Source organism: Pelodiscus sinensis, chromosome 8, assembly GCF_052426305.1.
Source record: "Pelodiscus sinensis isolate ZL-2025 chromosome 8, ASM5242630v1, whole genome shotgun sequence".
In the NCBI taxonomy this organism is placed as follows: Eukaryota; Metazoa; Chordata; order Testudines; family Trionychidae; genus Pelodiscus; species Pelodiscus sinensis.
In genome coordinates, this window is record NC_143059.1 from 28,715,295 (window position 1) to 28,739,358 (window position 24,064).

Here is a 24,064-nt window from a genome sequence, read left to right on the forward strand (position 1 = left end):
TTTTAAAAGCTCATGATTTTAAAACCAATTTTGTGTATCTGAACATTTGGTGTTGATCATACTGCATACCGACCTCATTCAATGCCCAAAATACTACATGGGCTAGCAGATCAGCTCCCTCACATTTCGGGATGAATGGCTCTCTTAATACCAATTGGGGTATCAAATCTAGCCCTGGATCCGGGTGCTAAGAACCAGCTCTGGCTATTATTTAATGGCCCACCAAACATGTTGTCATTTAAAGGGCTCCTAAACATCACAATGGCGCAAGCCCCCTCCTCTCCCAACTGGTAGGCCAAACTGCTCCTGCATTCAGGAAAGCCGGCTTGTACGTATGCGCTGACCCACTGCCATCCCGCAGCCAAGGCCGGGGAGCCCTTTGATCATCGGCGGGTCGGTTGGTTTCGGAAGACTAGAGCCACCAGGCCCGGCCAGGGTGAGGCAGCGCGCTGTGTGCGGGCGGCAGGGGCTGTTGCAGGCAAGCTGCAGTGACTCCTCCTAGAGGCGGTATGTGGAGAAGAAGGAGCCCCCCCTCCAGAGCTGCCGCCGCCATTGAAACATACAATACAAGAGAAAGCTAGCGGCAGGCGAGAGCTGCCCAGGGGACTCTGCGGCAGCAGGAGCCTCCCGAGGCGGGGAAGGCGGCGGCGACCTGCGGGCAGGTGAGGAGAGCGGCCGGGCGGCCTCGGAGCATTGCGAGGGCGGGGGAGATGCGCACGGGAGCCAGGCGAACGAGCCGGCGCTGTGCGCGGAGGCAAGGCAGGGGCACCAGCCCTCTAGCCAGGGAAGGAAGGGCTCCTCCGAGGAATGGGGGCCGGCACGAGGCGGGCGCTGGCCGGAGGGAAAGGCCTGGCAGGGGGCACGGAAGGCTGAGGCGGGCCCCGGCTGTGGGAGGCCTGGGATGAGTGTGGTGGCCGGACCCAAGGGACGCGGAGCCGATGCCCTGCAGGCTGCGCTGTGCGGTGCCCCGAGCGATTCCCAGCGGCGCGGTCCAGAGGGGGAGTGATCTCCCTGTGCGACTCCCCGGGGGAGTGGGGCGAAGCGAGGGCACTCCCCCTACGCTTCCCTTTCCGGGACGCCCTTTCGGTCGGAGCCCGGTTAATGGCAGCCTCCATGGAGCTAAGCCCACAGTCCCTGCTGGAGCCGCGCTGTGAGGGGCGGAGCTGGCAGCCGAGTGGCGCCGGAGACTCCAGCTTTGGAGGTTTGCGCGGGAAGATTCCTTCCTTCCAGCTGGTGGGCGCGCGCCTTTTACAGCCCCTTGTCCTCGGGCGCGCGCGCAAGCGAGCCGCTCCTACAGCCCCAAGCCGTGCGGAGCGCGCCTGATACCTAGGGGCCCCTCACGTCCTAGTCGGCGCGCGCCTTTCCCCACCCACGTCAGAAGTCTCCTTCGCATGTCCGCGGCTCTGCCCCTCCGACCAATCACTTCACGCCTCAATCCCTAGTTCTCCTGCGGTGCGTGTTCACCGGCGCTTTAATCTTCGGGCTTGGCCAATGAGCGCGCGCACCGAGAGTGTTGGGTGGGGAGGCGAGGGGGGCGGATCTCTTGTCTGGCGCGTAAAGCAGACAGCGAGCCGCGCGCGAGGCGAAGGGCCTTGGCAGTTTGCGTTTGAAAAAAAAGGCGGGTGGATTTGACAAAGGGCTGCTGTTGGGCTGGAAGCTCGGCCCCTTAAAGAGACACGCGGCGCTTATTGCGGAGGCTGCCGCGGGGGAAACGATTTCAGCCCCGGCACTTGTGTGGGGAGGCAGCAGAGCCGGCTGCTCTCGTTCCCGGAGCCGGAGCGCCGCCTTCCGCCCCGGTTCCTGAATCGTTGGGTCCCCGCCTGCGCTGAGCGCGGACCCTGCCCTGCGGGGGCTGAGCGTAGGGGGCAGCTAAACGGAACATGTGCAGAGACTGGCACGTTCGGCGCCCGCCCGTAGGGAGCCGCCGGTGCCGGACTGCTCTTTCCACCAAGCCTGCGTGTGCTGCACGTGACCCGTAGTGCAGACTCAGTTTCCCTTTGTGGAAAGGCTGAGGTGCCTGGCGGCGGCTCTCTTGTGTTTGCACTAGCGTGTGTCACGTGCCATCGGGCATGCTTGTGCTGCAAACTGCTGCCAGCCTCCTAAAACTGCACCTGTGGAAAGGGCGGCCACATTGCTGGCTGGTGATCATCTATCTGGGATCAACCACATTCCTCAGTCCCACTTCTCTTGTACAACACGTTTGCCTTCAACTCCCTACTCTCAGAGGGGCCAGAAATTTGCCTGCCACCAACTTGAGACCTCTCCAACGTTCAGTGACCTCAGCTGTGCTAAAGCTCCTACTCTGTATTTTCTAATGACTACTGGCATGTTTGGCCAGTGGCCTGCTTATAGGGCTACTGTCAACATGAAATCCAGAGACAAGGTGGATGAGATTATATCTTCTATTGGACCCAACTTCTGCTCAAAAAAAATCTCCCGCTTGACTGACATAAGTTTCACCAACAAAAGGTTGGTGTGGAAAGTGCTGTATGAGCAGGAGAGGTGTGGAGGTAGCTAAGACTGCTTAGTGGGGCTGGTTTAATTATGCTGACAGAAGAGGTCTCAAAGGCTATGTCTACACTACAAGGTTTTTGTGCAAAAATGGCTGGTTTTGCGCAAAAACCCACGGAGCATCCACACCTCAACTGCATTTTTGCACGAGAAAATCTACAGTCAATCGACAGAGCAAAGAGCTTTTTGTGGTGTAGATATACCTCTCTACGATGCATAATTCCTTTTTGTGCTATAGCTCTTGCGCAAAAAGGCACGTGTGGACAGTCCGCAGGGGTTTCTTGCGCAAAAAGAGCCTATCCAAAAAAGCACAGGCCATTCTATGAATGGCCATCAAAGCTTTCTTGCACAAGAGCATCCATGTAGTGTAGACGCTCTCTTGTGCAAAAGCACATTGCTCGCACAAAAGTGGACATGCTTTTGTGCAAGAAGTTTTTGCACAAGAACTCTTATGCAAAAACCCTGCAGTGTAGATGTAGCCAAAGAACAGCTGGAGAGACCTTACAGCGGCATACCTCTACCAGTACTACACCCTTGGAAGTTTGCAAGGTTCCTCGTATAGACACAGCCAGAAACAAATTTTTGAATTTACAGAGAGCTCTTCAGATCTGTGAAATATACAGCATATATTTCAAGGGACCATCCAAGGTGAACTGACCAGTTCAAGGTGATGTCCCTTGAAATATGTAGTAACTACTTACCCTAAACAATCTGTTCAGGTCTCTTATTTAACACTGAATATATTTCTCAGACCTGGAAAAGAGCTCTGACTAAGCTCAGCAACATCAGTTTTAGCAACAGAAATTGATCCAATAAAAGCTATTACCTCACCCACCTTCCCTGTCTAATATCCAGGGACCAACACAGCTAAAACATAGCATGCGACTTGAAATCCACTTTGTTTTTGAAATTGAGTTAGAAATAATTGCAGTTACTGTTCCTGCCTGTGTGTACCACTGTTGATTTGTTGTGGATTTATAAGCTTGAGCGTTTACAAGTTTCTGTCACTGTTACTGCTGTGTGAAAAGCACCACACATACACAATAAAGGAAAATAACTGAGTAGGATAAAAACAAACAATATATTGCCAAGCACACAAATTAACCAAAATGGAAACAATATTTTGAATCACTTTTAGATAATGGTAATCTTGATTTAAGTTGTCCTAGCTTTCCAAGTCAATGTCTACATGGAATAACGTTTTTCCATACTGATACCTATAAAAAGCAACATATCTTCCCTTTCTGTTACATTTTTGCAGGTTTTTTTGTCTGTTGTAGAATCCACTATAAAATCTCCCTCCTATTCAAGGTACACTTTGAACTTTTCCCCTTTTTCACTCTACTCCTTCCTATCCTCCAGTCAAATTTCTATGCTATTCCAGATCTCTTTTTGTTCTACTTCATCATTTTTAGAGTTGGCAGTACAGTGTACAAAGGAACCTAGGTACAGTATTGCAATGCACACTGTTGTGTTCATTGTCGCCATGCTTGACTTTTAGGCACATAGGTTTCTTATACAGTGAATGGAGAGAAAGGCGACGAAGAATAATACACAAAAGCTATCAGAGTAACTAAGCTAGCTAATGTGAGATGTTGAGGAGAAGGATGTGTCCTAAGCACCTCACATATCATGGAGATGAGCACCTGATTCTGTGCTTCAGGGAGGCACCTAAGTCATTTGCTGTGAGAATGAGTAAGACTAAGGCAGGGCTACTCAACATGTGACCCATGAGCCACATGGGTCTTGTAGCCCGTTTGTTTGCGGCCCGCGGTGTGGTTTGGGTTTACGCGGGGCTCAGCACACAGCCTGCGGGTGGGATCCTTTGAACATGGTCTCCACTGGAAACATACTCCACAACAGCGAGGCATCTCCCAGGTGGGATGAGCACTGAAAGACACAAGTGGACAGGCTGGCTTGAACTGATGGGTACAGGGTGTCGGCATTTCTAGCCCCCAGGGAGGAGGTGCTGGGAGTGCCAGGGCATTGTGGGAAATGCTTTGTATTCATGCCTTTCAGTGTGAAAAGCTATTTGCATATATATTGTTGTGTGTGTGCAACCACACTTAAGTTGCAGCCCTCGGCATGTGCTGTGAGTATCATTGTGGCCCCTGGGGCTTCCCAAGTTGAGTAGTCCTGCTGTAAGGCATCTTCCTCATGCCATAGAAAATGGCCAGAGGAGATGATGGTCACTGTTGCCACCATTAGGAATGTAAAATCTCATTTAATCAATTAACCGGATAAAGTGGCCTTTCACCTGTGAGCGGATGAGGCTGCTTTCCTGCTGTGTGGAGGGGCCACTCAAGTGAGTGCTGTAACCACTGAAATAAAAGTACTAAGGGGCTGCGCCCTCTGATCACTACATTTGTCTACCCCCTCTCTCTGGCTGCTTTCATTTCACTGAGAGAGCCTGTTGATGCTGATGACGTGATGACATTATTCTGTTGCCTGGCAGGAACATTCTGTCATCCAGTAGGAAAAACTTTATATAGAGAGAGAGAGGTAATGGGGGTGGCAGTAGCCACTACCAGCACATTTTAAATGGGACCAAATCTTCTGAGCATACCTACTGAACTGGGCCCTCCATGTAAATTAGGTGGATGAACCCATCTTCCTAAATTCAGGGATTGGTCTGGGGATTAGGTGGAAAATAAATGTCCAGAGGACCAGAGTGAGGTAGTCTGCATGCTCAGAGGCAGAAACTTAGGTGTCAAAGGAATTTTTATCCTGAAAAATACACATAGGCTACGTCTAGACTGGCATGATTTTCCGGAAATGCTTTTAACGGAAAAGTTTTCCGTTAAAAGCACTTTCGGAAAAGCACATCTAGATTGGCACGGACGCTTTTCCGGAAAAGCGTCCGTGGCTAATCTAGACACGCTTTTGTGTAAAAAAGCCACGATTGCCATTTTCGCGATCGGGGCTTTTTTGCGCAAAACAAATCTCAGCTGTCTACACTGGCCCTTTTGCGCAAAAGTTTTGCGCAAAAGGGACTTTTTCCCGAACAGGAGCAGCATAGTATTTCCGCAAAAAGCACTGATTTCTTACAGTAGGAAGTCAGTGCTTTTGCGGAAATTCAAGCGGCCAGTGTAGACAGCTGGCAAGTTTTTCCAGAAAAGCGGCTGATTTTCCGGAAAAACTGGCCAGTCTAGACACAGCCATACTGTGCTAGTTTAGGAACCTACAGGTTTTAGTACTTATTTTGTAGATTGCAGTGGAGACTACGGTTATGTCTACATTACACACCTTCCAGCAATACCACTGCCAGGTCTTCTTTGTAGTCAATTTATGCCAACAGGAGAGACTTTTCCTATTGGCATAATTAAACCACTCACAATGAGTGGTGATAGCTATGTGAGCAGGAAAGCGTTTCCTGGCAATGTAGAACTGCCACACTGGCACTTTTGTTGATGAAACTTATGTCAGTTGGAGGATGTTTTTAACATCCTGACCAACAGAAGTTTTTACTGACAAAAGTAATAGTGTAGACATAGCCCCTAAGTCGGGGTGGGCAATAATTTTTGATTGGAGACCACTTCACAAATTCTAAAGTGACTCTGGGCCACCCTGCAAGGGGCAGGTCAAGGACACTTTCCATGGTCCCCTGCCCACAGACCCTGATTGGCCTGCGGGTGGGGAGCATGTGAAGTCTTTGCCCTCCCCCTGGCGCCTAGAGGGAACTGCTAGTTGTTTTAAACAGCAGGTGGTTCCCACACAGTGGCAGAACAACCGCTGGCTGGATCAACCTGCTTGACAGGCTGGATCCGGCCTGCAGAGGCTTGCTTGCCCACCCTTGCCCTAAGTCATAGATGTAGGAACCTAAGTTCCTTTCCTGACTGGTGCCTACATCTTCTTTTGATGCTGTAATCACTGTATGAAACAATATTTCTACACTCAGTTTGACTTATTTTGTTTTCATATCCATCTCTAAATATATGTAATACGACAATACATTCTTAGAGGGAACTTTTGGTTATGATGTTGGTGCTGTAGTGCATCAATAGCGTATGTAGAGAGAGGAATGCAATAGAAAAATGTATCTTTGGAATAAAGTGGGTAAAAGTCCTATAAACTCAGTTAATGCTGGCAAAACAGCTTGAGTAACAGCAACTCAGAAAGGCTTCCTTAAATTAACATACTCTGATTGGGACAGGATGATATAAAGGGAAGATCTACTTTCGTAACTGAAGCTTTGCTGCCACACATATAAATGCACACAAATGCTAATATGATTGATTTGTTTTAGTGATCATGCTGTTAAGGGATAACATTACAGCTGGTCCCCGAGTTGCGAATGGTCGAGTTATGCCACGGTACTGTGGCAGTGTATGAATGCTTTCTGAATACAGGTATATTGTTTATCACAGTAGTGTATCCATCATCATGATATCCCTAATGCAATGCATCCTTTGCTGTCAGTGTTAAATTCACTCTGTAGTCTCACTAGTGACATTTTAGTGCAAATATTTATCAGATAATTAGATTTGAAATCAAATAGTAATTTTATTAGATCCCATACTATACCACTTTATTAAAAATTGGAAATTATTTAGGAACTCATAATGAGGTCATGTGTACCTTTAATTATTAATGTGTCTGTCTACCAGCCTATTAGATTATTCTCCCTTAGGCTATGTCTAGACTGCAGGCTTCTTTCAAAAGAAGCTTTTCTGGAAGGGATCTTCCGGAAAAACTTCTTTAGAAAGAGAGCATCTACACAGCAAAAGCACAACAAAAAAGCAATGTGCTTTTTTGAAAGATAACGTCTACATTCGTTGGATGCTACTTCACAGTTAAGTTCTGATTGCTGTGGATGGAGTGTCTACCGGGGCACTTGTGCTTTTTCCTAGAGGCCTCTTCTTTCGGAAAAAAACCCTCTTCCCCATCCACACATGCCTTTTTCCGAAAAAGCTCTTTCGGAAAAAGGCTTCTTCCTCGTAGAAAGAAGTTTACCACTGTCGGAAAACCCCGTGTTCTTTTGACTTTCTGAACGCAAATTCAGTGTGGACATAAGTGTAGTTTTTCCAGAAAAATGTCTGTTTTTCTGGGAAAACTCTGAAGTGTAGACTTACCCGTTGCTTTAGTTATTTCAGATGGTGTTAGACTGCCTCCTTTGGTGGCTTGACCAAGACCAAGTTTGCTCTGGCGTACTCTTCATGGCCCCACAGCCCTCACTAAACCTTGCGATGGACGCATCAGACTTCAGATGGGGAGCTCATCTAGGAGACCTCAAAACTCAAGGTCTGTGGTCTCCAGACGACATGACTGCACATGAATATCAGGGAGCTCAGAGTGGTCTGGATGGCATGCCACAGATTCAGATTTCACCTGTCAGGTCATTGTGTCCTGGTTCAAACAGACAATACAACAACAATGTTTTATATCAACAAACCGAGTCATGCACGTTCCTCTACCCTCTGTCACGAAGCTGTTAGTTTGGGAACTTCTGTGTAGACCAGTCAATACACTTACAGGCTGAGTATCTTCCAGGGGTGCAAAACAGCTTGGTAGACAGCCTCCGTTGCTCCTTTCAATCCTATGAGTGATCCCTTCATCTGGACATTCCCCAGTCAATCTTCCAGAGGAGGGGTACCCCCAGATAGAGCTCTTTGCGACACAACACAATCAGAAGTGTTGCGTCTTCTGTTCGTTCTAGAGCCACAGTCCAATCTCTTGTAGGAACACATTCCTCCTCCTCCGTTGGGGGAGTCAGCTATTATATGCTTTCCCTCCCATTCCTCTGGTTCACAAGGTACTCCTAAAAATCATACAGGCCTGGGCCAAAGTCATCCTCATAGCCCTGGCCTGGGTCCATCAGCATTGGTACCGCACCCTGTTGCATATGTCAGTGGAGCCTCCAATTCTACTGATTTCAGGGCAGGGGACTGAACTTAATGACCTCTCAAGGTCCCTTCCAGTTCTAGTATTCTGTGATTCTACCCTCTTATTCCAGACCTTCTGTCTCTGGACTAAGGCCATCTCCTACACCCAAATCTTGAGTTTCTCCACTTCACAGCCTGGAACCTGTATGGCTGAATCCTATGGAGCTCTTTTGCTCAGAGCAAATGAGACAAGTCCTTTTGAGTAGTAGGAAGCTCTCTACAAGAGCCACCTATATTGATAAGTGGAAAAGATTCTCCATTTGGTCTGTTCAACATGATTTGTTCACCATCCATGCATCAGGAACACCAAGCAATAATTTATTTTATGAGGAACACCAAGGATTTTTTGTTGAGCAAAAGAAAAATGTCGGGGGGAAAACAGGTCGGGGGGAAATTATTGAGCAAAAAAAAGGTCGCCATTCTGAATTCTGTTGTTTTCCGCGGCACACCTCCAACTTTCTCGTGGCACATCGGTGTGCCACTGTACACAGTTTAAAGAAACACCGTGTCAGGGATTGCAAAAGCTGTTGAGGCAACACATTTAGCTCCTGCAATAAGTGAACAACAAATGTCACATCTTTGGATGTATGAAGGGCTTTGGCTTTCTAAAGAACTAAGCAGTTCAGGATATATACCCAGCTTTTTGTAATGGTAGTGGACAGAGTGAAGGGCCAATGTGTTCTGGCCCAATATATTTCTTCATGGATTGTGTCATAGAATCATAGAACACTAGAAGTGAAAGGGACTGAGAGGTCATCAAGTCCAGTTCCCTGCTCTCACGGCAGGACCCAGTACCGTCTAGACCTGTGGTCACCAACCAGTAGATCGCGATCTACCGGTAGATCTCAGGGGTTCTAAGAGTAGCTCTTGAGCCCTCTCTGAACTGCGCACCTGCGCAGTACATTTACATTAGATTTCCTCATGTAATGTAGGCAGAGCTTCAAGGAAGGGGCAGGGCAGTAGATCTTCGCCTGTTCTGAGACTTAAAAAGTGATCTTGGGTGTAAAAAGGTTGGAGACCACTGGTAGACCATCCCTGATAGATATCTAACCTGCTCTTAAATATCTCCAGAGATGGAGATTCCACAACCTCCCTAGGCAACGTATTCCAGTGTTTAACTGCTCTGACGGTAAGGGAAAACCTGCATGTAATGCCTGCGGAGGAAGGCTGCCACCACCTCTGTGCACTTTGTGAAAACCTGGGGTGCTGAGAATAGGCCAAAAGGGAGAACTGTGAACTAATAGTGCTGGTTGCCTATCATGAATTTTAGTGGGGGGAACTGGATGTGAGACAGCTGATTCCCAGCTTGCACTCAGACCCCACTGCTGCTTCCCCTGCTCCCCTCCCTTCCACCCTGGATGGTGCTGGGGGTAACCAGCTTTTAAGCCAGCTCCCCCCCGCATCAGCTGCTGCCCCCTTCCCCTGCTCACTGCCTCTCTCTGATAGAGGCAGCAAGGAGTGAGGGGAATGACTAGTTGAGTGACTACTCACATGCTCATATACTACGCATCTGCTTATCGGGTAGTCGACGAGTTGCTTATATCCCTAGTCTGGAGGCAGTGATGGACTGGATAAGGTTGAATAAGCTGAAGCTGAATCCAGATGATACTGAGGTCATGTGGATCAGGATGCCATCTGTCCAGGAATGTAGTGTATTACCTGTTCTGGACAGGGTCATACTTCCCCTGAAAGAACAGGTAGACAGCTTGGGAGTTCTCCTGGAACCATTCCTGACATTTGAGAACCAGATTTCCTCGGAGGCCAGGAGTGCTTTTGTGCAGCTTCGGCTGATCCACCAGCTACGACCTTTCCTAAATAAGAATGACCTGGCTACAGTGATTCATGCTCTTGTCACATCCCGATTGGACTACTGCAATGTGCTGTACGTGGGACTGCCTTTGAAGAGTCTTTGGAAACTTCAACTGGTCCACAGTATGCGGATGCTCGAGTTTTAACACTCGTTATACAGAGCACATTATGCACTGGTTTCCCGTATCTTTCTGGGCACAATTCAAGGTCCTAGTTATGATCTATAAATCCTTAAGCAGCTTGGGACCGGGGTATTTGAAGGACCATCTCCTCCCATATGAACCTGCCCAGGAATTGAGGTCAGCTGGGGAGTCTCTGCTCCGTGTTCCTCCACTTATAAAGATAAGGTTAACATCTACACGGACAAGGGCCTTCTCAGTCTTTGCCCCCAGGCTATAGAATTCTCTCCTCTGAACATTCACCTGGTGCCAACGCTGACAATGTTTTGGTGCCAGGCTAAAGCCACCTTTTTTATCCATGCTTTTATTGGTGTTTGAGTTTGTGTGTGTGTATGTGTGTCCCTCCTCTCGAGGTGTCTTAGCAGGTTTTATGCCCTCCTTTTGGATCTTGCATTGTGTGAGAGAGAGAAGAGTTTTTAAAATTTTGTAAGCCACCTTGAATATTTTAAATAGAGAGGTGGCGTACAAATATTTTTAAATAAATAAATTGAGGTAGATCATCCGGTGGCCAGTTAAGAGCAACCAGACTCTGTGGCAATAAGAAGATAAAGTTGAGGCACACTGCGGATCAGAAGGCTTTGAAAATCAGTTGTATGAATGACCAGAAAATGATGAGACAGTTAGGTATGTTGTTCATTACCAAGCTGTCCCCTGTTGTACATGTACTACCCTATAAACAACTCTTCCCTGCCCCCCCACCCGCCACAATTGGCACAGTGACTAAATATCCAATTATTTTGAAATCATGTACTTTTATTTAGGCTAAGAAACAGTGAATATAGGCACCACCAAATAGTAAAGGAAACTCAGGTGTAATAAGGGTGTGATACTACAGTGCGGGGGGAGCTCAAATGGCTTATTAGAATCAGGACTTTGTAGTCTGGCTGCCTTTCCTGCACCTTTGCTAGATGTCTCATTGGGTCTGTTTGCTCCCCATAAGCCTCAACATCTCATCCTGCATATTACACTCATGTTCCCTGTGGGGATGTGAACGACTAGTCAACTATCCGATAAGCAAATGCTTATTGGATAGTAAAACACACTAGTCGACTAGTTGCTTCTTGCCCCCTTGCTGCCTCTATCAGAAAGAGGCATAAAGGGCGGGGGGAAGAGGATGGGGTGCTTCAAAGCCCAGGGTGTGTCGCTTTGAAATGCCGCATGCAGCCTGGGGCCAGTTGATTCCGGGCTGCATGCAGCATTTCAAAGCGGCAGGGTCACATGGAGCCTGAAGTCAGTGGGGGACTTCCACTGACCCCAGGCTCCATGCAGCACTGCTGCTTTGAAACGCTGTGGAGAGCATGGAGTCAGCAGGGGACTGCTTGAGTCCCCCTCTGGCCCCGTGCTCCCCATAGCACTTTCACCTTTGAAGTGTAGCAACAGCCTTAAGGCTGTTGCTACACTTAAACGTCGAAGGTGCCCTTATTGACTACCGGTAATCGAATAGTCAATGCAAATTACATTGACTGTTCAATTACCCAATTAATCTACATTTAACATCCCTAGTTCTTTGTATACTTTCCTGGCTTCCTGCTCACTGCATACCACCTCTAACAGCATTCACTGCTATGCATTGAGTTGTGCCCTATCAATGCAAGAAGACTGCATGAGTTCATTAAACACCTTGTCATGTATATGTTTTTTTCACCTTTTAAACTGTGATGGCCTCACAGCTAGAATGAGGGCAGGTTTCACAGACAAGCTTGCAGCTGCATGGGGAAAAAGGAACAAGAATAGACTTTACGGAAGATACATTATTAAAAATAGAAGGTTAATTCTTTTACAGTGAATGAAGCTCTTCACAGCAGAAAGCACATATGTTAGTACAAGGTCACATTTTACTTTTCATATTGAGTGCTTACCACTAAGTAACAGATATGGCAGCGCTCTGGACAGCAGAATCTGGTTTGCAGGCAGACATGATAGGCAAAAGGTTAGAAGGGTCTTATGCTGTAGCTTTGAAAATGTGGGAAAGGGAGATTTCAAATTATAGCATTCCTTTCCCATAGCAACCTGGGTGCTGCTTGACTGTTTGCCATGTGTTTGCATTTGCAAAGGAGGGGCTGCGGGTTTGGAGTGGAGGGGCACAGAATGTGAAGTCAGCATGTGACCTCCTGCACAACATGGTTGGAAACTACAGCCCTCCCTTCCCACAGCAACCTGGATGTTGCTTTACTATTTACTATGTGTTTGCATTTGCAAAGGAAACTCAGCAGATTTGAGTGGAGAGGCAAAGAATGTGTACAGTCAGCATGGGACCACGCTTCTCCCACACAGAATAGCTGTTCTCTGGGATCATTCTTTCAAGCCAATCAAAAACAGGACAGCACTTGTAGTTATAATTTGTTGGAGATCGGCAAACCGAAGCAAATTACCTCAGAATTATCACTTACAAAACTTACCCCATTTCACCCAGGTAACCATGAGTGATATCAGCCTCCTGGCGCTAAGAAAGTAGGAAAGGGGGTGCTTACTGCAGGAATCTGGGCAGAGAGCATGATCTTTTGCTATCAACATTTCTTCTGCTGGTTCAGCATTCTGCCTGCACTAATTCTTCTCCCCACACAGCAATCAGATCCAGTGTCTCCTGCATGCTCCATGTTGGAGCTCATTTGCGACCGGGCATTCATAGTCAGGTTTGCTGCTGGGCTCACCATGCTGACCAAACAGGAAATGAAATTCAGAAGTTCCCAGGGCTTTTCCTGTGAATCTGGGAGTGAAGCAGAGTTGAAAGTGTTGGCCAGAGCGGTCACATTACAGCACTGCTGGACACCTTCTGGACGCCAAAACCATCAAATTGAAGAGAGCTGTGTCGACACTACCCTAAATTCAACCCAGAAAGATCAAATTTAGTACTATGCCTCTCATCTAGATAGAGTATAGCAGTCAGTTTTTAAAGCCCTTTAGATTGGCAGAAAGGGCTTAGAGGAGCAGACATACTCATAAAAACAACCTAAACCTGAAATCATAGTGGAGACCATGCCTAAAGAACGCACTCACATAAGGCAGCCGCATTAAGGTTGCATAGGCAATCTAATTTCTGGTATTCTCTCATTTTTGAGCATTTTACTTTGCAACTGTAACATTCTTTTAATGTAGTTTATTTTACGTAGTTTTATTTACCGTAGCAAACAGAGCCAAATGCAACTTTTTAAAATAATGAGTGTTAGATACCTATCTCTCACCAGGGTATGCTGAAAATATCCCTCACTTTGTAAATTGATTTTCAGAGGTTTAGCAAGAATTACATCTCTCCACTCCAAATGCATCATCACCTACTATACACAATAAAGAGATGTTTACAGATATTGTAAATAGCAGTTTTTTTTCTATATTATAATCAGTTAATGTGGATTCAGTTTTCTTGTATTTCTCAAACTGCTCTTTCTGATCCATTTCTGTCTTAATACAGTATATATCTTCAACCCTACTCCCCTACCCCACAGATTATAATGTTTTGAGTGCTCAGATTGTATGTTGTTTGATAATCCTTCTGCTTTAATATCTATATTTATTGTGGCCAGAACAATGTCTCTGTAATCTTGGACTTTTTCTTTAGGAGAAGGCACAAGCAAGTGCCTGTTCTGTAGAATTTTCTGCTACACTCACCAATCCATCTCTTTTCCCTTGCAGCTTTTGTGTAGGTGCAAGTATATAAAAACTTTCTGTCAGCAAATTGAAAGGAACATAGCAGCAAGATGTCTGCCCGAAGTGGGAAAAAGAAAATGTCCAAAATGTCACGCTCAAGCAGGGCAGGTGTTATTTTCCCTGTGGGCAGGATGATGCGCTACTTGAGGAAAGGAACATACAAGTACCGGATAGGTGTTGGAGCACCAGTCTACATGGCAGCTGTCATAGAATACCTAGCAGGTAAATTAAGACGCTCATTTTGAGACTTGCTGATAATGTACAGAGACAAAGTGAAGCCCATGGGCTATGCAGGTGTGCAGCTCTTTGGTTGGTGTAGCTCTGAAAGTATATAAAATATATCAAAATGCATTTAATGGCTTGAGGTAGATTTTTTCACATATCGGAGCAGCAGGGGCAGCATGCTTGACTTCTATGTAGAAGGACTGTGTTACTGTTCTGTAATGATCTCTTTGCCTGATTTAAAAGTGTGATGGACTATAAAGAGAATTGCATCAGTACTTTTTTGACAAGAGAGGCCAGTGTTATGATGTAGAACTTTGAGAGAGTTGGATGTGCATATCAGAAGAGAAAAAAAGTAGAATTTGCATGTTACTCTAATAACATGTTCTAGTTAAACTACATTCTCTTTAACACCCATCTATTCTTACAAAAAAAAATACCACAAACAAAAACAAAATCCCAAAACTTGTTAAAGTGGTTGCAAAATGTGGTTGTGGTTCATCTTTGTTATGAAACTGTTTCTGCTTGCTTACATGGCCAGAAAACAAAACAAAAACCCAACCATTGCATTCTTCTCTCTCTCTCACACACACACACACACTTACTTTTAATGATGTTAGAGAATGTGTTTTAACCTTAGTAAATAAATACATAAGCTTTATGTTGTGCTATGAAATTGAACATAATGTGCCAAGGGCAGGGGTGGAGGAGGTGATACAGGTTGTTGTTGCTGCACTAGGTTTTTCCCTATGAAGACATTCAAGTTCATATTCTTATTAAGAACTAGAACTACTTAGCCTCAGATTCACCATAATATGAATTTGTCGACATCACAAAATAGCCCCTCAGCATAATGTAACTGTACCTCTTAGGGGGAGAGCCCAGGCTAGAATTACAGGGATGTCACAGATGAAGACTGAAGTGTATTAAGAGAACTGTGAGGAGTCTGAGGCTTGGACTAGTTGAGTGTGCTGCAATTAACAATTACAGTTTATTTCGGGAGCTACATGGAGGCAACTTGCATGGAGCTTGCCTGCTCACATAACAGCATATGAGTCTAGCCACTCTATTTAGTCTCTTTTACACATATTTGATGCACTGTCTGTTACAACCCCTCTCCTTGCCAAAAAAAAATCATAAGGAATGTTTCCTTTTCAAATGCATAATACCGAAGGATTATTTTGAGACATTGGAGAAATAAGCAACTTTAGATTTCAGGGTTTTGATTATATTGTAACAGCCGGGAGCAAGTGCACTTACACATTTGCCTTATAGTAATTCTGGAATCAGAATCTACCTTTATCTAAAACACTTTTTGAAGTTAGAAGGAAAAGTACCGTATATTCCGGCGTATAAGACGACTTTTGATGTTAAAAAACATCCCCCAAAAATCGGGGGTCGTCTTATACGCCGGGTATACAGCTTTGCAAAGCCGCGGAGGGGCTCCGGCGGCGGGGCAGCCCAGACGCGCCTGGGATGCCCCGCCGCCGGCTTCCCCCGAGGCTTTGCAAAGCCGCGGAGGGGCTCCGGCGGCGGGGCAGCCCAGGCGCGCCGGGGCTGTCCGCTGCCGGGGCGTCCTCAGAGGCTTTGCTCCCGGTGTCCCTGGTCTGCTGGGGACCGTCTCCAGCAGACCAGGGACACCGGGAGCAAAGCCGGGGAGGCGGAGGGGCGCTGGGGTATAAGACGAAACCCTATCTTTTAACTAAAAAATTAGGGGGTCGTCTTATACGCCCAGTAGCCTTATACGCCGGAAAATACGGTATTGTTTGCATGATGCAAATACAATCAAGCATTTCTGTTCACCTACAGCTCATCCAACTACAAGAAATAATAAATCCAGACAAATAAGAATGAAATGCCATGGATAGAAGAGCCAACCTCCAGAGAAACAGACTCAGAGTCTGAAATAATGGTTGTGCTTTTGTCTCTTTCATTTTCTAATATATTATCAATTCCGTTGTTTGCTCCAAAATCTTTTTAGTGTAGACTTTTGAGTGAGCATACAAAATAAACCCATATTTTCACAGTCCTATTTTCTATATTAAGGGAACAGCATTTCCTTTCTCATTGTAGGTACCAAAGTACCTCTTACGGTGGTGCAGTTATGCTACATGAGGGCACGGACATGATTTAGGAAGACCTTGCAGAGCGTGCTTAGTCCGCTGTGGCATGAAGCATAGGTCTACTCTAAGGGGATACTTGCCTGGATGAGAAGGGAATTGGGAAGAGTGAGATCAAGAAGATCCACTATTACATGAATCCTTCAACCCACCCCCATTGCATAGCAGCTGCCTTGGGCCTTCTGAGGTTGATGTAGTCGTTAGGCTGCAATCAATACTGCACAATGGCTCTGCTGACTCAATGCTGCCTGGGGAGGATTTCTTCACTAACCACTTCTTAAGAGAGATCCCAAATCTCAGATGAGTTTTTTGGGCTTGGCACTTGGGGATTTTCTCCTAAAGATTTAATCCTGCCCTTATCTGTGGCCGCCATCACAAGGAAATAGGAGTATATTGCTAGCAACATACCTTGCACAAGGGGCTTCTAGCTTTGCAAGGCAGAGTGGCTTAGAGCAGTGTTTCTCAACCAGTGGTACGAGTACCCTTAGGAGTACTCAAGAGAAGTCTAGGGGGTACATCAGCACAACTGAAATTTGGAGAAAACTGAATTTTTGTTTTAAGTTTTACAGCGTTGTATTATTTTTGCCCTTTTTACACTCAAAAATTTCATCACCCGCCTGGCTACGATTAAGTTGTTTTAAACAAATGTGTTGTAATGGTAGACAAAATATTTGTGTGTCTGAAAACTGTAGGTACTAGGGGTACTTAATTTTTTTAAAGGGGTACTTTATAAAAAAAAAAAGGTTGAGAAACACTGGCTTAGAGTGAGCTGTGATAATGTACTACTAGATACTTGTCCTGTGAGCTAGAGCAATTGACATATTGGCTCTTTTGACAACTAGTCAATTCAAGATAGTTAAAAATACTCTCTTGAGAGCAGTTGATATACATGGGTCTATCGCATTTTAGAAAACAATTATAATCAGCTAGTCAACTAAATAGATAGATTATAATTCATTTGGTAACCAAAAATAAACAAAGGAACATTTTAAGAAGGCTGATTAGACTGAGATTAAATAAATAATAATTGAGAGATAATGCATCTATCCAACAGAGAGGAATACCATTTCAGCTTTTTGTTTAAGACATTAAACAAACATCTACTCTTTATTGATACTGGCGTTTCCAAACCTAAATTCCTGTGCATTGTGCAAGGGAGGTTTTTAGACAGCTTTATGAAGAGAGAATACTATCATTTCTACTGCTGTTACTGTGGTAATTCCCAATACTCATATATGAATCCTATCGATGTTTTCAGGATGTCTTTGGAAACTAGATACTTCTCCATGAACCTGTCACAAAATAAGTAATTCTAGATGGGGCTGATATTATTATTAAGACTGCCTGATACTTTTTAAAGCTATAAGCAAATGAAAAAAGACTTATAACAGAAAACTCACTGTTTAGGCTGAAGTTTTCCATGCTGTCGGTCTGTCTCTGGCTAATTTTTTTTTCCAGCCAAAATAATGCATCCATTTCCAAGGGGAGAGGAATGTGCCTATTTTAAAAATCATGAGACTTTTTTTTTTTACATACTCCAGTGCTTTGGAGCAGATACTTGAGATTTGGCAGAAGAAGACCTTTATGTCAGGAATGTGCCTTTTGTTGTCCCTGTGAAAATCTATCCAAATTCGGCCGAGTTGTAAGCCTTTGGGGGAAAAAAAACCCAACAGTTTGTATATGATCAGTAGAAAGGTCTTTGATTTTTAACAGCTAAAATCCTTGAAGAGTCTATCCTCACTGAGCCTGCTACTGCCCAGAGCTACTGGGGTTCAGAAGGACTTTTCCTGTAATCGCTGCTCCTGGCCAGGGTGAAGTTGTGTAGTGAAACTAAGAACAAGGAGCCTGTCTCTCCTGTACCCAGGCTTCATGGAGGAGGAAGTGATCTGAGCTGAATACAGAAGAAACAAAAGATGGACTGAGGGAAGAAGGGGGAAGAAGTACAGCAGAAATCTGTTTATCTGATCTAATTGGTACCAGGATCAGATCACATAACCTAATATTCAGATAATTAAGAGAATGGGAAAGTATCAGGCTGTAGCACCATCTAGCAGCTACACAAGAGATTGCCCACTTCTGGACCTGGGTGCGCTGGTTCTTCAGTTAATAAGGGGCGACAGGTAATAGAACGTCAGAGAAATAGAGTTCTACTGTATACTGGGACAAGCAATCTGGTGAGACTCGGATTGGAAGGGTAGGAGGAGATTAGGACTAGTTAGGATAGGAGACTAGGAGCTGGAGGGAACGAAGGCAGGCTGGGAATAGCTGGGCAAAAAGATTGGGAATGGAAGTTGGGAGGAGATTCAGACTGGTTGAGCCAGGAAATGAACTGGAAATAATGGGGAGGGGCAGTTTGGTACTAGGAGCCTTTTGGCAGGGGAGGAAAGAGCTCTGAGAGCAGACAGAAGAAGTGGAGAAACTGGAACTGGCTGAATGAGACTGGGGTGAGGAACTAGTCAGGAAAGAGAGACAGCTCTGAAATGAAGATGCAGTGTTGGTGAGGGTGAAATAAGAATGGTTGGGCAAAGGCAGTGGGACAAGAATCCAGGGGAGATTGGGATTGGATGAAGAGCTCAATGAGAGAGACTGGCAACCAGTGAGTGACGGGGAATGGAGGAAAAGAGACAGTGAAAGGGAACTAGGAGGGAGGAACTAAGAATGGCTGGAAAGGAGATTGGAACTATGAATCTAAGTAGTGGAGATTTGGATGACAAAGACAATAGCATGGGGCAAAGAGCCAGGGATAAGAATGAGACAGGACTATAACAGTGACAGAAGAAGTATAAGCACCTGTGCACTGGAATGGAAGCTAAAATTATAGCATCTGACCCCATTGCTCTGCTGTCTATCTACTTTGAAACCCACTGGCTAAGTGTATCTCCTCTCCCTCTAATATGCTGGTCCACATGAAAGATGACAACCTATTACTCATTAGCTCATGTGTCTATCTGAAGGACTGAAGGGTTCCAACCGTGCTGATGACCCATGTGGTGTCAGTACGATGTCACATGGAAAAATATACAGAGGTTTTTAGTTTGCTTTAACTAACAGACAAGGAAATCAGACATTGAAAAGCTGCATCAAAAGAACATTATTACATTTGCAAATTCAAGCAGTCAGAAGTTAGGAAATGCCAGAAAGAAGGTTGACTTTGCCTGTGCAGACTAAATGTTCAATAGCTCTTCTGTCTCCTTCATTGCACAGGATATAACTGCTCTGGGATGAATATCTATGCACAAGGGGGACAGATTAAGATCTCACAGGTAGTCTTAATTCTAGCATCTAATTACTGAGTGCTTGATTTTACAACTTTATTAATGTTCTTTTAATATAGGTTGTGTTTAATAGTTTATATTATTAAGTAGCTACTAATAATTGTTTACATAACTTATTACTAATCATTCCAAACAACTCTTGCAGCTTTAACATTCATATTTTTCTGCGTAAGTTTATTTTGTGCACTAAGTAGTAGCAAAAACTGGAGGACAGGGTTACAGTATTAACTGTTAAATCTCCTATTAAGGTGCTGAAAAAAAAATTATATTAGGGGTGCTGAGAAACTTTCAACAAAACAATTAACCCTGTATATGATGGAAATAATGTCAAAGGAGGAGAAGTGGCAGCATCCCTACTTGCAGCACCTGTGCTTTCTACTATTGTCCCTGGATTATAGCTAAGTAGTTTTCTATAGATTTCCAGTAAGTTTTCCATGAGAACAAAAAAACAATGTTAACCAGTGAAGGACTTATACAGTTGTGACTTGGACCCCAGTTACAAAAGAAAAAAGCAAGAGAAGAAAGGGACATTGAACATTCTTAAAATATTCCAATATTATTTTAATGCTTGCTTAATGCAAAAAGATACCCAACAAGGCAACTTCCACCCCCATTAACATACTAGTAAAGATATCTGTCCAAGGTATAGTCACTATATACAAAGTTAAATCTGAGAAGTTAATGAATCACACTGATTGAATTTAAAATAATTAAAAACTTTATAGCAAATAAAGAAAAATCACATCTGCCTGTTAGGGATGTAAAATTTCGATTAATTGGCTAATCGAATAGTCGCTGCAATTTGTATCGACTATTTGATTAGTACATAACGGTGCCTCTGCCTTTGAGTCCCCAGTGGAGACTCAGCTGACCCTGGGCTTCATGCAGTGCTGCTGCCTTGAAACACTGCAAGGAGCCCAGCATCAGGCTCTACACGGCATTTCAAAGTGGCAGTGCACTTGGAGCCTGGCCCCAGGTTCCATATGGCGCTGCTGCTTCGCCACGTGCAGCCTTTCAAATTGGCAGCACTGCATAGCGCCGGAGGTCTGGCCCCGGGCTCCATGCAGTGCTGCCACTTTGAAGCACCCTGTCCTCTCCCCACCTCCCACCCCCCACTTGCTGCCTCTTTCTGATAGAGGCAGTTAGTGGGGGGAAGCAACTTGTTGACCAGTTCACATCCCTACTGCCTGTATGTTTCCTATAGATAGGTCACAAAAAAGGTAACTGATATTGTTGGTCACACCTAAAACCTTATTGTAAATCTAGTGCAGTGTTTCCCAAATGGTGTTCCGGGGAACCCTGGGGTTCCGCGAAGTGAAAATAAGGGTTCTGCGAGAAAATTCCATTACAATAACATGTTGTTATTAAAATAATAATAAATATTAAGCATTTATGAATTTTATTGAAACTAGTTTTCATTTGTGTTGATCTCATGACCTTGCTTAGCATTTGTTTATTATTATCCTTACTTATTTGTGGTCTACTTTTTCAGCTCCATATATAAGACTGTTATTAGGGGTTCCACAAAATTCTTTTGAGTTTAAAAGGGTTCTGTGGCCAAATAAAATTGGGAAACACTGATCTAGTGAAACTACTTTTCACATTAATTGTGAATGACCATCAATCCTTGGAGTTTCTGGAAGGGATTTGCAAACCAACAGTCAGAATCTCTGAAGTTACCTACTTGTATCCAAACCAAAATTCTTCCTTGTGTAAAATGAATCTTCACACTGATTGGTCATAGAATCATAGGGCTGGAAGAGACCTCAGGAAGTCATCTAGTCCAGCCCCCTGCCCAAAGCAGGACCAATCCCAACTAAATCAACCCAACCAGGGCTTTGTCAAGCTGAGGCTTAAAAACCTCGAGGGATGGAGATTGTACCACCTCCCTAGGTAACCCATTCCAGTGCTTCACCATCCTCCTAGTAAAATCGTTTTTCCTAATATCCAACCTAGACCTCCCCCACTATAACTTGAGACCATTGCTCCTTGTTCTGCCATCTGTCACTACTGAGAACAGCCTCTCTCCATCCTCTCTGGAAACTCCCTTCAGGAAGTTGAAGGCTGCTATCAAATCCCCCCCTCACTCTTCTCTTCTGCAGACTAACTAAGCCCAAATCCCTCAGCCTCTCCTTGTAGGTCATGTGCTCCAGCCCCCTAATCATTTTGGTTGCCCTCCGCTGGACCCTCTCCATTGTGTCCACATCCTTTCTAGGGTGGGGGGCCCAGAACTAGACACAGTACTCCAGATGTGGCCTCACCAGAGCTGAATAAAGGGGAATAATCACTTCTCTAGTTCTGCTGTAAGATGGATAGAAAGATTGCTAGAAGGCCAGGCCCAGCAGATAGTGATCAACAACTCAATGTCAGGTTGGCGGTCGGTTTCTAGCGCAGTGCCCCATGGTTCAGTTCTAGGACCGGTTTTGTTCAATATCTTTATTAATGACCTGGATGTGGGGATGGATTGCACCCTCAGCAAGTTTGCGGATGATACTAAGCTAGGGGGTGAGGTAGATACGCTTGAGGGCAGAGCCCCTCATCCAGGTCATTAATAAAGATGTTGCATAAAGCCAGCCCTAGAACTGATCCTTGGGGCACTCCGCTAGAAACCGACCGCCATCCTGACATCGAGCCTTTGATCACTACCCGTTGGGCCCAACAGTCTAGCCAGCTTTCTGTCTACCTTACAGTACATTTATCCAATCCATACTTCCTTAACTTGCTGGCAAGAATATAGTGGGAGACCATAATATTGTCAGTGCCCCTCAATCTAGATCCTTAGTGTTTCCTTTCTGTTCTGCTCTACTGGCTTTCAGCTAATTCTTTCAATACAGTTCAGTCTTTGCCAGCAGCACTATTACTTGTCTAGTCTTAAGAATCCTCACCATCAGAACTCTCTTTATTAGATTTTTGTTTTTTCTGTTGAATGCCCACACTCCTTTATTGTTGTAGGGGTGTTTGTAAATTTTGAGCTACTGACATTTATTGAAAGAACTTTTTTTTAACTTGAGATTTGAAGAAAGCAATATAGAATTATATGAACCAATTTTTAGCATCCTAGCTTTCACAGTGTCCATTTAGAGAAGTAGGAAAGGATCACAAACAACGTTTTCTAAATTTACATAAACATTGACTTGTTTTGTTTTATGTTTTCAGTTAGAAGTGGCAGATTTGCAATAAAAAGATTTTTAGTCCAATTTTCCTTTACACGTCATTGTTCACGTAAAGTAGCTTTAGTGTAAATGAAAGTCAGGCAGTTTCTTTTTCTGAGAACATTTGCTACCATAAAAGCATAATTTCTAAGTAGACCAAAACTGGGGTTTCAGTTATTTGTTACTGTCTCTTTAAAGCAAAAACAAACAAACAAAAAATCATAATAACCCACATCTGGAAGCAATACCTTACAGCAGGGGTGAGAAAATACCAGCCCATGGACCTCATCTGGTCTACCAGGATTAGCCCCTGGGAATCCCCGCACTGCCCTATATATCTGCACCTCTGCAGGTATAGGGGATCACAGTTCCTGTTGGCAACAGATAGCTATTTCCAGCCAATGGGAACTGCAATTGCCCATACCTGTGGAGGCGCGGATAAATATAGTGTCAGTGGCCCACAAGGGGATAACCCTGGTGAACTACCCCCTTTTTATTGCCTTCCCTGCCTTCCAGGATTACGGGAGAAGTTGATCAGAAAGGTGTTGTTATACATCAGTTTCTGGGTTGGGGAACATGATGCTTGATTATTCCCTGACGAAAGCTTGCATTGTAATTTTGCTAGATTTCTAGTTTTTCTATAGCTGATTTTTGCCCCCAATGTGTTTGCAGCTGAAATATTAGAGCTAGCAGGGAATGCAGCAAGAGACAACAAAAAGGGAAGAATTGCTCCCAGACACATCCTCCTGGCAGTTGCTAATGATGAGGAACTGAACCAGGTATGCTTTCGGTATTTTAGTGTATGGTTGTCTGTACACTGTAGCTCAAGTACAGCTGCCATACTTAAAGTTTAGAAACAGTCCAGTGTGGTATTCAGTTGAGTATAATATGGTTCCCACTACAGAAAATGAAACAAGCTAATATAAGAACAAAAATTACTTTTATGCCATAGACTCTGAGAGTAATCCCTTGTTCTTTATGTCTTAAATGGCCACCAGCGTGTTCTGTCAAATGCTTTGCCAGTAATATATGACTGTGTAGTTGATTTGTGTGAGAGATTTTATTGGGCGTACCTCAGGACTTCAAGGGCCCTATAATTAGTTCCAGAATCTATCCTTGTCACTTTCAGTTTCAGCAATACTCTATTTGTAGTTTATTAATCAGATTCATAACTGATTATTTTTCCTGTTTGCCAGCTGAGAATGCCTTAATTGCTTTTTTGTCTGGAATTCTGAATCCCTACTCAGCAGTGTTTACCTTTGCTATTAA

General features: G+C 44.7%; 1 protein-coding gene across 2 annotated transcripts in view; it reads left to right on the forward strand.

The window, feature by feature from the left end:
* The first annotated feature begins 503 nt into the window (after positions 1 to 503).
* The window catches only part of MACROH2A2 (macroH2A.2 histone), a 45,672-nt gene continuing 22,111 nt past the window's right edge, over positions 504 to 24,064 (forward strand). The window contains exons 1-3 of one of the 2 annotated variants that reach the window (XM_075934945.2): positions 504 to 662; positions 14,012 to 14,248; positions 23,468 to 23,574. In XM_075934945.2, coding sequence (XP_075791060.1) covers positions 14,077 to 14,248; positions 23,468 to 23,574 — 279 coding nt within the window. In that variant the 5' untranslated portion in view covers positions 504 to 662; positions 14,012 to 14,076. Of the gene's footprint in view, positions 663 to 1,058; positions 1,202 to 14,011; positions 14,249 to 23,467; positions 23,575 to 24,064 lie in introns of those variants that run through there. The other variant, XM_075934946.2, reaches the window with a different exon arrangement.